This window comes from Tyto alba, unplaced genomic scaffold (assembly GCF_018691265.1).
Source record: "Tyto alba isolate M040663 unplaced genomic scaffold, T.alba_DEE_v4.0 Super-Scaffold_29, whole genome shotgun sequence".
Classification (NCBI taxonomy): domain Eukaryota; kingdom Metazoa; phylum Chordata; class Aves; order Strigiformes; family Tytonidae; genus Tyto; species Tyto alba.
This window is the reverse complement of record NW_024881303.1, coordinates 8,054,307-8,070,565: the sequence shown is the minus strand read 5'-3', so window position 1 is coordinate 8,070,565 and position 16,259 is coordinate 8,054,307. Positions and strand designations below refer to the sequence as shown.

Below are 16,259 nucleotides of genomic sequence, written 5' to 3'. Positions count from 1 at the left end.
GGAACCACAGCCCAGAGTGGCAAATGCAGTGGATGATTACCCACTCCTGGTTATCCGTCTTTGTGCGCACACATGGCTAAGTCCATAGCTCCCATTTCCTTTGACTTTCTCTAAGTCAACCACCAGTCCAGCCGGGCGTTCTGGGAGGTTAAGGGGTCACTGGGAGAACCAGACCTAGTTTCAGATGATTTAAAATAATTCAGAGACATAGATCTGAGCAGGCGGTTGTCCCTACCAACTTCAGATCTGCTCCCTCAGCTACTTTCATCCTTCATTTAATTCAGCCTTGTTACAAACCAGGCCCTGATGTCTGAGGCAGGCATCAGTGGCAGCAGTCACATTGTCCCATGTCCAGCCACTCTTCCTATGAGTCTCAATAGAATGAACTGAGAGAAAAAGCAATTTAGAAGAGCGGCTTCATTTGGACACTGAGAAAATTCCCTTTCAAGAGGACTGGTCGGCCAAGGAACCTAACACCCTGGCTGAGCTACGTACCTCAAATAGGTGACATGAATAACCCCAGACTCATCTCCAATCTGCATCTTGCCAAGGACAACTGAGCTACTAGGTACTTAGCATAAGGGTTACAAAGATCAACCACAATTGTATTTCTTTGGAGAAGGACATTCCTGGGCTTTCCACGACTTACCACGCTGTCGGAGGAAGCTAGTCTACTGCTCAGGCCGGACTGGTACCGTCACGCTCACCCACATTACATGTTTCTAAACATGAAGCTAAGCCTCTGCTTGCACATGACAGGTCCCCAGTGCTTGGCTGGGCTCAGGGCTGCACTGACAAGGTCAACAACCAGGCAGTGCTGCTAACATTCCTGCCTTTGTTGAGTGTTATAGGTGTTGATGCTTTCCTTAAAGCCGCTGCTACAGGAGATGAGTGGTTTATGTAAGAACTGCATCCCCATTTATTCCTTTTAAGTGTGCTGCTAGCCCCAGAGTGTAGAGCAGTGGCTGTGCAGAACAGCTTGAGAACATGAACTAAAAGCACTCTTGAGGCTGATAAAACAGAAGGGAAAAATGGAAAAAAAACATTCTTCAAACCTCATGATTTTTAAGCTGATTTCACATATCAGGAGTATATGCTTAACATCATGACAAGTGTTCAAGAGGCAAGGCACAACTGGAATATTTTTGTATAAAGCACAGTCAGGAAACTACAATTTCTTTCACTGTCTCAGGTCACATCATTACAAAAAGACTACGGTATAGAACGAAGATGACCCTTTTCTTCATTGAGTCACAGCACTGAAGCACAAGGTTAGATACAACTCTTTACACAAGGGTTTGCCCAGCACTGTCACCTGTTTCTGTGAAGTTCATTTCATCCATGAATTTTTGAAGCAAAGGGCTAAGCAACACTATAAACACCACACATAAGAACACCATCACCACGTCTTGGTCCTGAAATTCACGCTACAGGAAGGGACACCGAACCACCACAGCATCAAAAGGTCTCACATGAGATCCAAGTGACATCTGTCAGGCCTCTGTTTGAGGGAAGGTCCTCCTTCCTTGCATGAGGAGATGCTCCAAATGGAAATTTCACCCACCCCATACACTCCCCCACCACCTGAAAGATCACCAGTGCTGTGAGGAACCACTCCCACCGACTCCATTAAGGCCAAGCGTGTGTTGTTTAATCTTTCCCTTGCTAAGGAATTCTGCACGACCTACACCAAGGCTCTACATCACTCCAGTCAGCTCAGGACTGCTTCATGCTGCCATCACTTCCTTCTGCACATGCTTGGGCATAGCCAAGCAAGCTTGAAGTTGATTCTGTGCTGTCATCCTACCAGTTACATGTCTACCTGACTTCTCTATCAAGCTTTGCAGAGTGCTCTGAGCTCTCCCTTGCAGTGCCAAGTCCATCCTAAATACAGGCTGGCTGTGTCCAGATGAGCTCCAGACCCACAGTGAATGGACTCCTTCAGCTGAGAGAGGCAATCAGGGCAGCACATCCTTGCTCAGGAGATGGGCTCGTTGCTCAGGTCAATGAAGCAGTCAAGAATAGGATCCACAAAAGCCTCAAGTATCAAAAACATTATCCATTGTGTCCCAGTAATTAAGAGGCTTTGTCCTGGAGTCTCCTGAAAGGTTTTCAATTAATTCTTCATTTTTACAAAGATCCTTCCCTTGTTCCTTTCATAAGGACACAAACTATGCAATTAAAATTAAATTAGGAACAAACCAGACAGATGTATCCTAGCGCCATGACAATGGAAACACTTATTCCATTCTGTAACTTGCCTCATTCTGAGGTCAGGCTCTATACAGAAAAGCAGAACCAACAACTTTGACACTTTACAGCACATTTTCTGAATGTCAGCCTGTGCACCTGCAAAGCACAAAGTAGACAGATTTGTTTATGTTTCTATACCAACTCTGTTTTTTATTGGTAGATAACTCAAAAATCAACTAGATCCAAGGACAAGAGAAATATCTCATGCAATGAACCCCCACGCTCCTTCTCAGGCTACAGCCTTCATTTACCTATGCTGTTACAAATGGGTGTTTATCCTACTGCAGATGTTATAGTCATGCCAGAGGGATCAAAATGCAACATGCTTTCTCTCCTATTTACACAGTTATAAAGCTGATAAACATAGCAGACAGATATGTTCTAAACACTCTTAATTCCAGATGTGGAGAAGCATAAAGATTTCCCCAATTTGAGAGCTCAGAACTGGGAAGAACTATCATTAGTGGGTTACATGTTAAAGAACAGCAGAGTCTTTAGAATCAGGATCTCCTTGTGACAAACACAGCTCACCAGAAGTTGAGAAGAGGAAAAGTGAATACTAACTAGTAACTTACATGTTACAAACACTCCCATCCTGCTCCTTTCTACCCAACAAAGTCAGATTCCGAATTTGAAACAAACCCTTGCTTGTCAACACTCCTCTTGGGAGAGCTCCCTCACCAGGCAACTGCTATGCTAGAAACAGCCTTTCCTGGCTTCCCAGCCCAAGCTCAGGCTCCAGGTTTCCATGTTCGCCATATGACATGCTATGTTAGCCCAGGGTTTAATCTATTCGCTCACGCTGCTGTCCTTTAAAAGCATTAGCATTTCCTACACGCATATTCCATATTGGCCTTACAAGTATCAAAATGCTATGGTAAAATTTAAACTAAATATAGAAATCATATTTTTAAATAGCTCTTAGCTCCAACTTGCCAAGCTGATTTTGTTTGAACGGAAAAAGCAGGCTCCAGCTTTAAGCTTCCATTGTAATTAATGATTACAACATATTCCTCTGCCGTATCAGATTTAGCACCTCATTAATGTGTGTGGTATTTTGCTTGTATGGCACAGCTGTAGTTAAAGTTAAATTAGTGTTTCCATTATAAACCCATGCTTTCAAAGGTTTATTACTCAGACACATAAGATTTAGTCTGAAATGAAAATTGCCATCGAGTGTGTCAGCTGGGAAGCAATTTTTTTGTCCTTCAAAATTTGGAAGGACCAAAACACAAAAAAAAGCAAGCCACCCTGTTTATTAATAATTCACATTTTAAAAAGCATTGCAAATACATGTTTACATGATAGCCTGTGACAGCTCCATAGAATGTCAACGCCCACACACTCCTGGGAAATGTGTCATCTCAAAAACCGAAATAAAAGCCACATTTTTACACCACTTGATGGGAGGCGAAGAGAAGGGAATAAAGACTTAAAAATAATATCAACGAAGGAAACTTATTAAAAAAACCCCAGTCTTTATTTAGAAACATTAAAGTTAGGACTTTCAATGGAGGGGGGTGGGGGGTTGGGAATAATTTCAAGTACCTTTTGTACTTTTAATCTTTTGGTGCCTGTCCCTGGCTCACTAACACATTTAGCAAGAAGCAGTCAGTCCCAGTGACTTCCTATCACATGTGGCAGCCAGGCCTTCAACTGCTCATAAATCCTGGACTCTTAAGATATGACTAGACCATGCCCTTTGCAACAGTCCGTGTACAAGGCAAAATGTACAACAAAAAACACCTCCAAGGGCTCCTTGTTTTGCTATTGTTCTTCAATTAGCTTTAAGGCTGAACCACTGAGAAGCAGACCTTTTAACTGGGAGGCTTCTGAGGCCTCCTTGCTGATTACGTCAATGATTATACACTTATGACACGCAAATTTACAAACAAATGTACGACAACATTACCAAATTCTCAGTTACCACCATTATCAGAATGGATGCATTTTTGATAGCTAAGAAACATTAAAATGGTATTTTTGTGTAACGGTAAAATTCTCCATTATTTTGACTCCAGGACTCATGTGTTTACCCAAGACATAATGTTTTCAGAGAAGAATAAATGCATGAAAGAGCGTGTAATAGCTACTACAAGAAAACCAGGAGAGGCATATCCTTCATGAGCAGAAAGGCAGTATAGTTACTCAGAACTGCTCACATTTTGCTCTTCATTGGATTAACAAAACACTCCCACAACAGACAGAGAGTGGGGAGTGTGCTTTTTCCCCAGAGTTGCCCTTCATTTTTCAAGAGATTACTCCAGACAACAAAGATAATAGGAGCATGGTAGCAATTGCACATCCATTTGATCAAGTTTTGGAGGTTACTATAGTCTATCCAAAACCCTGCTGTTTTCCACACAAACAACTCGAGACACAGCAAATGGATCTATCTCTGTCCTCCCAGCAATCAAAGCTTCAAGAAGATTCTGTACATCAAAGGCACTATAATACTGTGATACTTACCAAGGCCCATATGAACTCTGGACTTCTCTTTGTAGTGTTTTCTTCTCCCTTGTTGTTCCAGGCATGGGAGTCCACCTCTTTTCAAAGCAGAGCTTCTTGATGATGAAGTGGAAGAGGATTGCAGGGAGGATAATGAAGACTCCAGCTGCGGACAAAAACTCAACAGCCTCAGGAGTAACTAGGAACAGAAAGTCATAAAGAAAACATCAGCACAAGCGGGAAAAACTGTCCAGAGAAAGATGTAGTTTAACAACATCTGTATCTACGGCTCTGCTATCCCATCCTTTCCCCAGAAGAAATAACAATTAAATTCAGCAGAACTTGGACTTGTGTTAAATGGATTCAACATCCACATTGGGACAGTCTAGTGAGGACATCAACAACAGGGTACATCACACACCAAAAATGTTTCTGATTAAGGTATTCACTTCTGTCACATGATGAACTTCAACACAGGAATGACTCCAGCTGACTTTAATAAACTTTCGTATCAATGCAGAACTCCACCAGTTTCAAGAGAGACACTCTCAGTCTATACTGCAACAAGGATCCAGCCATGAAAGGGCAGTTGGTGATAAACCATTTCTGAACAGCTTGCAGTAAATTCTCAGGGGAGGCTGTGGGAAGGATTAGCTTGGGAAGTAAATGGCCCCAACACTTCCTTTGCAATTTGTGTATTTTCTCTAAAACCATCAGATTACACCATAATGGTACTCACTAAGTTAATTACATTTACTGAGAACCAGGTTAATGTATGGCCTATGATCCTCATTCAACTGCTACTTTATCCTTAAGTAAGAAGTATATTACTACATTACATAATTACCATTCTTTGCTGCATAAGACCAGCCTCTAGCTCAGGTAATTCAGTTTAGATCCCTTGGTGTCAGGTTTGGCCACTTGTAAGGAATACAGTGGTTTTGCACCAGCTGACAACCTAGTCCTATACATCAACATCCCTGTGTCAAACTGTAGAGAAATGGTCTTATTTCAATTTATCATGTTCTGCCTGTATCACTGGGTCTGCAACAAACCGCAGGCGCCAGCAAAAAGCTTTTAAAGCCATTTCACCTCTCTCACACATATCAAAATGCCAAAACAAGGGACAAACACTATATACATCATCTGATGTGGATGGCAAGGGCACACACTGTAAGTGCCATCTGAAAAAAAAAAAAAAAAAAAAAAAATTACTTGTTATTCTGGTAATTATTTCACCAGGGAGGGGTGAAGTTCAGTTGTTCAATTCAAGTCAAAGACCCCATAAAAATGAAACATCAGCAGCATCAGTGGCACACCAGGGATGCCTGTGATTGCAAAGCTGCAGCTCACAGATGAGATGAGCTGGAGGAAAGGATGTAAACAGAGCCAGCCCTGCCTGTGAAACATCCCACTGGGAGTTTACAAGATTTGACTCAGCGAAAGACTTGGGCTAGAAGAACTACACTGTCTCCAGTTACAGTCTTGATAGTGCACAGTAGGACTACAACCTAGGGGATCTAAAAAACCTAAATCAATACAAGCCAACATGCTTGAAATGGAAACAAAAATCACCAATGCACAGCAGCAGCCCACATGCAAAACAGAGGAGTGTTTGGGACTGAACCCAGAGGAATATGGGTTACACAAACTCTGGAGGTGGCTCTGAACTTGCTCGCTCCAGCCTAAGCAAGGAACAGAAATATGCACTGAATCAGAGCAGCTTAAATTACAAGATCAAGTCTACATTTCCCTTGCTCTCTTCTGCATAAACACAATCACTTCTCTGGGGATTACTTCTGCGTCCCCCTTGTGCCACACCAGCACTAAACAGGGTCCATGAAGACAGTAGGTTTCCCTGACAGCACCAAAATTTGGTTCCACAGCTTCCCTGGACAATTTGGCGGGAACATACCTATATTCCCTATCTTCTCCTCACACCTAAATCCAGGCAGCAGGGCTGGGGACGTGAGAGTGGCCAAGTGATACATCTACTCTGGCTATTTTCAGCTGCTGAAGTCACCATTAAGTGGCTGTTGGAGCCAAGTATAAATCAAAAGAGCTGAGGATAATTCAAAGTAGCTATAACCCCACAATATACACGACAGCCTGGCTGGGTCCCATTACAGACGACTCCTTTTCTTGAGCATAGGCAGGAAGAAGGATTATGTCCACCACACCTCGGCACGCAAGAGTCTGTGTGTGCATGTGTATGTGAGGTTGGAGCAGATATGTAGCAAACTTACAATGATGTTTTAAAGGCTCTGTGTGAGTGATTTCATTGCAGAGAGCGTGATGTAAAGGGGTGGCAAGGTCACCGCTGTTACTATTTATTAAGCCCTTCTATAAAATTTTGGCTCTGCATCCAAGGAGATGCCAGGGTTTCCCCTTCTCAGACAGGGCACAAGCAAGTCACCAATATTTCTAAACACAAATTGTGCAACACATGGTCCAATATATTACATGACCCCCAGCTGCAGAAATCCTCAAAGTGCCCCTTTCTCCAGCAGACCTGCATGGTACCTTGCAAAATCCCAGAGGAAAAAGAAGACCCTTGACTAAACCAGGTATCCTGAAAGAAAGTTTGGAGACAAATTATCAGCTGCTATCCACTTGCTCTAAAGGATCTCAGACTGGCACAACAGCATTATTCCCCATCTATTCTTGTTTCCTGGTCAGCTACGGAGGAACAAGAAAGCAGTAGTGCAGTGGCGTAGGACTTGGAACCCTCCAGGCTTCCCCTACTCCTTGAGGCAAAGATGTAAAAGGCATCTCTTGTCAGAGCTCACAAAAGGTCCAGCTAGGAGGAAGGTTTCAAAGCCGGACACTAGCAACTGTGACCACACAGAGGCAGAGGTTTGAGGAGCACAGGTAAAAAGGGATGGCACAGAACCCTCCTCATACACCCTGAACAGCAAAGACTATCAGGCAGCTACCAAGAAGGGCTGGTATCCCTGCACCACCCCATCCTTCACCATAGGCACGAGGCGAAGAGGAAAGGTGCTCCAGAAGAACCACCACAGCTCCGGCAAGAACCAACACCTCCTACACAGCTGGCTCCCGCAGCAAACCACAGAGTCCCTCTCCTAAAGAGGGTCTGCCCGACTGCAAGGAGGTGGCTGTGACTTCTGCAGCACAAGGCAAAGGAGCTCATGCATCCTGTCCCACAGCTTTAAGCAGAAATTTCCTCTTCTCTCCCCTACGTTATCTGTGCCAGATACTAGAGGTTTGTGCCACAGCGACTCTGAGGGAGGGCTGTGATTTTGCACCTGAGCACTGTCTCACATACGTGGGTAGAAACGTTACAGTCTGTGCACCTGACTCCAGCTGAAAGCTCATTTTCCTCTGCGATGGGAGGCATGCTGGCTCTCCGCTCCTCCATCACCAAACAGAAAACATGCTGCACCTGCATACGGCCCTGACCACATGGCCCAGCTCTCCTCAACCCTCAGCTGAAGGGCTTTCTTTGATGACTTGAAACTCTAGGCTAAGACTGTGCCTGGGAAATTACTGTAAAACCGATTTGGAGTAGAGCTCTGGCCTGCAGTGAGATGTCTGAGACTGGGAAGGTGTTGATGAGGAAGAGCAGCAGAAATGCACACAGGTCACTTGTGCTAAAGCATGATTAGTGCATCAGAGTTTCTCACACAAGTAAAATGCCCAGTCTTACGGCAACAGACAACAAAATGTACTGGAGGGCAAGGAGACGTAGTGAGGCATCCAACTGCTGGTTCAAACCCTGGGCACCCGAGTCAAGGGAAGGACCCGGCCACCATGTGCTTTGGGACATAAACAGTCTGTTCAGCCAGGATTCACCCTTTGTTAAGCTAAGAAATTAATACCATAGACACCGTTGTGCAATGCCACAGTGGATCCACACATTTTGTTGCTCCAGGTGAGAGCACAAGCCAAACAACGGTGCTTGCACTCCTGTCAAGTTGAGGGCATGCGTAACTGCATCACTCCCTAGGATACACTGCTTAAGAACAAAAAAGGTGCAGTGTGAAGGGCCCCAAGCTAGGAAACAGATCAGAGTTGGAAGAGAGATCAACAGAAGACATCTGATCGAGAACACAGGAAGCACAAGACATTACAATGATGTTCCTGCTCCAATCTCTCCCTCAAAGCTACCTCCACACTACAAGATGACTTCAGGGGAGAGACTGTCTGGAAAAGCAGGAGGAAAGTATTAGCCACACTGTTACATGCATTGAATCTGTCTGGATATTTGGCTTTTAGTAGGTTTCACAGCAATTCTGCTATCAGATTTGGCCCCTCCAGACAGACCAGGACCAGGAGAATGAACGGAAGAAGTGTCACAATACTTGTGACACTTGGAGATTCTGCAATTAACAAAACTTTAATCCATTAAGCTCTGCAAGGGTTAAATTTTGCATAAAACCCTATTCCAGACAATAGTTCTTTAATTCCATTTGATACCAAGCTTCCTGCAAAAAGAATGTTTACTGGTACTTTTTAATTACGAAAAAAACCATAAATTGTCTGTTTTACTGTCTGTGCTAATTACATTTCATTATATATTTGGAGTAAGCTATGATTTTCCTGCTGGTTCCCATGACATTTTTCATTATCAACCACTAATTGTCTAGCATGCACACTGCATTGTGAACCAAGTAGGCTGATGCGTGGGCAGAAGTTCTAGCGAAAGCTGCAAGGCAGTAGAAGTGCACATTATTATTATTACTATTATGATGTATTAGAAAGTTTCCACCTACTTGCATACCTACATATCCTCATCCCTATCAGCAGTTTCACAGCGCCGCAAAGCACAGGGGTCCGTCTGTGACAAGGCTGGTGCCTAGCAAGGCTCAGCAACTACTGACGGAAAGTTATGGGGGGTGAAACAATGACAGCAGCCCCACTGCAAGGACAAGTTCCCTGCTGGGTGCAGTGGAAACACCAAGGTGATTTCTCAGTCACTTCCTCTACCTGGTGACCAAAGCACGTGGTTATCAGGGTCTTGTCACTTTGCCCACTCATAAGCTGAGGCCAAGGTTATAAAGGAAAATAGTGCCATATGTGGATTCCTAAAGGAATAGGATAACTAATGGAATCTTTATGTGAGTGGAACACAGACAAAAAGTAAAGGGTTTTCATGAGCCACAGCTAACACTATTTCCATTATAGCAAAACCTCCAACAAATCCCTATCCATGCAAGCTCAGAAAGTGCCACAAAGGGTAACGCGACTCAGTACATGCAGCATTTCATAATTGCAGACCAAGAGAAGCTGTAGGTGCCAGCTCTTCATACAGCAAACTGCTAGAATAAGGAGTGCATGACCACTGCTCTCCAGATCATCGTTATCAGCCTCGGACAGGTGGCAATTCTATTCATGTGCACCACACACACAATACACAAACACTTCAGAAATAAATGTGTGTTTTCACAGGATTGCAGCTCTCTCCTGATTATCTATTTCAAAGAAGACAAAGCCTGACCCTTCCTAACAGCACTGTGAGGGAAGAGTTGTATAACTCTTCCTCTTCTCCTCAAGGTGATCCGCAAATACATTATCAGAAATGCAATCAGACCACATTCAGCGCTGTAGCAGAAGGGTGGAATTCCCACCCAAGGCAGGAGGACTTGCCCTGCATCAAAGCTCAGTTTCACACACTTTATTTTTATGTGCTGATTTACAGATAGCAAGAATGAGGAAGTTCTCCAGTCCTTTTATGTAAGGAATATGACGGCCTGACTACAGTCATACCAACTTTGACTTCAAAATTTGACTGATCAAAGTATGAAAGAATGGGCCCATTCATAGCTGCTGCTGATGTATTTGCAGGTCACCTTTAAGGATTTAAGCTGCCCTTATAGCCTATGACAAGGCCATGCAATATCAAAGGTCTCAGAGACAGTACAGAAACTTCATCTCCCTTTTTCCTACAACCCACATAACCACGGTACCCACACACCTTACAGGCTTCCATGTGTTTATCCCTCCAGCAACTCTGTGAAGCAGGGAAATGCTAACACAACTGCTCCACAGAAGAGGAGCCACAGCACTGACGAAACCCAAAATGGTGGAAGTTAGGCCCAAAAGAACAATTAAGAAAAGTCCCATCCGTTTACACAGGCACTTCAGTGTCTAGAAATACGTCACTTTTCACCCCAAGGCTGAGGCTCCCAAATAGAACATCTATAGCATCTTCCTAGTGATGACATCAAGCAACAAAGCAACAGCCACAGGCCTCCAGGCATCTCACCTGTCACCTCAGATCACCTGAAAGCCACAGGAATGGCATTTCTTCCCTCAAAGCCTGATTCCTCTTAGGGACACAATCCAGTAGAGGTGCCTGACAGCTCCTGGCAACACTGAGTTCAAGGGAAGGCAGGCACATCAGGCACATCAGGGGACACAGAGGCGGTGGCATTAAGCAAAAGCACTCATCTAGGAAATGGAAGGCCTCAGAGAAATTCTTCTTTAAACTCACATTTTCTTTTTCCCAGTAGTATCTCCCAGGTGAATAACTAGAGGAGGGCACCCTCTACCATTTAGGCTGAACTTGGCTCACTGTGCAGCCCATTTTAGGGTCAGCACTGGATACACCTGATATTTTCAACCTGCTCACTGAGATTCAAAAAGGGCAGACTCAGACTTGAGTTCTCAGGATGCAGTCTGGACTTCACTGAGAACCTGCTGTAGATAAATGACCAAGACAAACACTGGGAGGGCAACCTCAGGGCATCCAGCAGTTCACCTGTGAGAGCCATAAACCAGCAATGAGGAGGCCCAAGTTCAAGAAGGCTTTCCCTGAGGCCAGATTTTCCACCTTACAAAGGCTGCTATATAACTTGCTATATACGACCCTGTGGCAGCACTGTTTTTCCAGAATCAGAAATCCCACCCTGGCCTTGAGCAATGCTCCTGATGACGTTTGCAACCAAGCAGACATGGTTCTGTGAAATACTCTGCCTTCAACAAAAGGCATTTTCTAGTTAGAAAAAATGAAGTATTAGTTTTGCTGCATGTGTTTCTAACAGCTGTGAGCACTAGTTCAAGTCAACAACAAGTACATGGTGTTTGCAAACAATGATGCCTGCTGTTCTGCACTGAGTCCCGGCTCTCACCCTGTTCCTCTGTCTGTAAGCACACATACCACAAATACGGATGAAACAAGGGAACAGAAGTGTGTCCTAATGGACAGGGGAGCATTCACGCCGTCTAACGGAGGTGACTCAAGTATCAACCTAGGCCTCTAAAGGGTGATTCAGAGACTAATTGTCAACCTTAGCAATAAACTTAGAAAAGGCTCCAATTCAGCATGGTATTTAAAATTCATTGAAGTTAACAGGGCCAGTGAGACTGAGAATTTGAGCATCACAGCACTTAATTGCCATTCAAGAACTGCAAGCTAGTCCCCTCCACCTCAGGGCTGAAGAGGTTTAATGGGGACAGCATGAGGAACCTCATGGTACCCATCCAGGCCTTGGTCCTCTTGTACTACCATCAGTCTCTGCCAGGATTTTTCTCAGAGTTTGGCCAACAGCTGAGGTAAACAAAGTGAAAACCACAGCCTTCACAGCTGTTTGTCTCAGTCCTTCTCCAGACCAGTGAATAAAAATTAGAACTGGGCAGAAAATTACTTTCCACAATCTATGAGAAACCCTTACACTCAAGTCTTTGCTTTGTCATTTCTTCTCTATCTCAGCAGTCACCCTGATCTCCAAGCTATGCTCAAATTCTCAGTTTTGCATTCTGGAACTATTTTCCTTTGTAAAAAGAGCCATCACACAAAGCAGTGAGGGGACTAACTTAGTGGTCAAAGCTTTCACCTAAGATGTCGGAAAGCAAGAAAAAGGCTGTAGTGATAACTATTTATACAATCTGGATTAGATCAATTAAGAGAAAGAAGCTAGTCCCTAAAAGCCAATCTCCTGATGCTTAGGACTCTTGTGTTGGAGGTGATACCTGTACTCAAATGCAAGTCTGAATCAAGCAGGACAGAGACCTGAACTTACCCCTTCCATATGTTCTTCGACTCTCTGACCTCTAGGAATCCTACTGAAGGGCAAGGGACAGCTGGTTTCTCTCACCGTCACCATGCTCTGCTCAGAGGGGAATTTCATCCTGAATAAGGACTCAACTTGGGTCTAGGAAAGTTTTTTCCAGATTATGTATTTCTTAGAAAAAGTTATAATTTGAACAGAATTTAAATGTCTGACAAGAGCATGTTTGCTCAGAAGATTCTCAGCCCACTCTGACTGTAGTAGGTTTGTCTTTGATCATGTCCCAGGCTTGTTTTCAGTTGCAGTACAACACAAGAGTTCATAATCAGATACATTTTGTCATAGCTGACACCATCACTGCCTTACTGGTAGAAAGGGAAGACTAGGGCTGTCAGTCTGCCACCTTTCTTGAACACTGAAGTCATGCTTCTTTTTTTTTTTTCATTTTCCTTAAAGACAACTTCTTTGTTGCCATGGTATCACTAATGCAGTATTTTGAGACAGGGAAAGAAGATAACCATGCATCATCACAGTGACACATCTATCAACTGTCATCCTCTCAAAAGGGGTAAATAAGTAAGGATGCCACTGTAGACCTTTAAAGGCTCCTCCACCCTTTTTAATTCATAGAATCATAGAATGTTTTGGGTTGGAAGGGACCTTAAAGATCATCTAGTCCCAGCCCGCTGCCCCGGGCAGGTCCCCCTTCCCCCAGCCCAGGGGGCTCCCAGCCCCGTCCAACCTGGCCTTGAACCCTTCCAGGGAGGGGGCAGCCACAGCTGCTCTGGGCACCCTGGGCCAGCGCCTCACCCCACACACACGGGAGAATTTCTTCCTAATATCTAATCTAAATCTACCCTCCTTCAGTTTAAAACTGTTACCCCTCATCCTATCCCTACAGCCCCTGATCAAGAGTCCCTCCCCTCCTTTCCTGTCCCCCCTTTAAGCACTAGGAGGCTGCTATAAGGTCTCCCCGGAGCCTTCCCTTCTCCAGGCTGAAGCCCCCCAACTCTCCCAGCCTGGCCTCATAAGGGAGAGGTGCTCCAGCCCCCTGCTCATCTTCGTGGCCTCCTCTGGATCTGCTCGAGCAGGCCTATGTCTTTCCTGTGCTGAGTGCTCCAGAGATGGATGCAGTACACCAGTTAGGGTCTCACGAGAGCAGAGGGGGAGAATCACCTCCCTTGAACTGCTGACCACACTTCTCTTGATGCAGCCCAAGACACAGTTGGCTTTCTGGGCAATGAGCGCACACTGTTGGCTAATGTTCAGTTTTCCATCCACTAATATCCCCAAGTCCTTCCCTGCAGGGTTGCTCGCAATCCACTCCCCACCCAGCCTGGATTTGTGCTGGGGATTGCCTCAATCCATGTGCAGGACCTTGCACTTGGCACTTTTCCTTTTCATGTTCAAATTGTTGTCTACAAAGGTCATGCCTTGGTTTTATATCAGAGAAAGTCAGCACTTGTCTCTCTGCAAGCAATGTCTAGGTTTGTTTTTTAATTCCTTCTCTTCTCCTGATGCCACATGACACGAGCTGAGGCACTCACTCACAGGAGAACAGAAGCACCTGCATGTTCAGCAAATGCCATCCTGCTTCCTCGTGTTAAACCATGTGGTGACTGCCTCATAATTCTTACTTGAACAATGATTTCTTCCTGAACTAGCAAGGTATTTACTGCTGAGCACAACCCACATTTATCTCAACAGTAAGAGAAACGAAAAAGGGCACTCTTATGGTGTCTCCCATATACCACCTTCAACTCACCATGTGTGGCCTTGTAAGCCTCATAGCATGCCTTTCCTATCACTGCCAGAATTACTTTAAAGAAACCTTTACTAACTGAGCAAATCAAGGCCTTGCACTCAGCACAACGGCATTTCCCTCCTTGACCATGCATATGAGAACATTGCATCAGGTCCCTCACAAAATTTCAGAGAAAGCTCTGCACACTGCTGACACAACCCTGTTACCTCAGTAAAACCTGGGAACAGTCACAGTGAGAGATTCCCAGGTCCCAACACACACCCTGACTTTGAGTCCAGATCAATGAAGAGACAACAGACACGATGACTTTCACCACACCACCACTGCCGCAGTGGCATTCACAGTGGTGACATGATGGGCTCTTCATCTCCCAGGTGTGCAAAAGGAGGAATAATATAACAAAATGAAAACTTATGTAAGCTGAATTTATCAAGGCTTTTGCAATAGAGGAGGGAGTGGAGAGCAACAAGCAAAGCAGAGACAGGAGGTCAAACTGGAAGGATCCCTGGTATGGGTCAAGAATTCAACAGTGAGTACAGAGTCCTCTAGCAAACAAAAATAAGTATTTTACATTTGAGGGAGAGAGGAAAGGGGAGGAGTGGGAGAAGAAAAGGGTATCTCAGTTGCTGCTTCTCTCTTATTTAGGGGGATAACAAAGAATAAGCTGTCTCCACTCAGAACTGAAGTGCTCTCACCTCTTCAAAGAGGAATCTAATTGGGATCTTTACGCTCCATATACTTATTTTTCTCATCCACAAAACCTTGTTCTTAGTTCCACCAATTTGACCCAAGGCAGAATGACTCACCACAGCAAAAGGCTGGACAGCAGCTTTTTTCTCAAAGACCTAAATAATCCCTACTCCATCAATTGACCAAGGACGATGCAGCAGTAAACTTGCTGAAGGCTGTCCGTTGCCTTGGCAACCTGTCTGATCTCCATTGCTCCAGGGACTGGAAATGTGCTGCCAACAGGAGATTTCAGCTAATCAAACCAAACCTCTTAATACTTAGACAACTTCCCATCCGCGGAGAGCAGGCCACGTGCCCACGGAAAGCAGGGTACCCTCCGAACACAGCCCTGGCTCCTTCTTGACCCATTATTTGTTGGCTCCCTGCAGGCCGTGGACATCTCCTGGCAGCCACCGACCGAGATGAGGGGGCGGCAAGAGGCCACAACACGCTCGCTATCTGCACGGCAGCTCCACGCCCGCACGCAGCCCCTGCCTCGCAGGCTGCAGCGAGGACAGGCAGCGAGGAGACCGCAGGCTGCTGAGAGCTGCCTGCAGGTAGCAGGACCCTCACAGGGTCCACGCATCAACCCCTGACCTTTGAAAGAAAAATAAATTTTCCAGTATCGGTAACATTCATTCCCTACAGGCCCGGTGCGACATGTTTTGAGCCTTCTCAAGCCACTCTATCCCTTTTTTCAGCTCCCATCAAACACATCCAGTTAACAGCAGTGGCAAACTGCTGACCAAAAAGTAAAAGTGGGACAACCGTGTGTCTCTTGACCTTCCTAGACAGGGTACTGCTGTGAAACTGCAGTGCAGAACACCTGCTTTATTCTAAAACTTCTAATTGGCAATGCTAAAAGGACAGCTTTGGTGGCTGATTTTGCCTTGAAAGCACAACCAGTAATTGATTTTTTTTTTTTAAGTAGAAACAAGGCCAACCTTTCTATAGCTCTACTAGAGGTTTCTGGCCCCTGCATTTAAGCCCAGCCTCAAAGACAGACGATCAGTCTGGCATTTAGCACAACCAATGGGCCACAAAAAGAGGCATGAACAGCAAACAGGAGAGAAATTTTCTAGTCACGTTGC

At 44.9% G+C, this 16,259-nt stretch overlaps 1 protein-coding gene across 1 annotated transcript in view; it reads right to left on the bottom strand.

The window, feature by feature from the left end:
• The window catches only part of SYT16 (synaptotagmin 16), a 117,886-nt gene that overhangs the window by 54,235 nt on the left and 47,392 nt on the right, over positions 1–16,259 (bottom strand). The window contains 2 exon segments of the mRNA XM_042799099.1: positions 4,723–4,780; positions 4,782–4,900. Coding sequence (XP_042655033.1) covers positions 4,723–4,780; positions 4,782–4,900 — 177 coding nt within the window.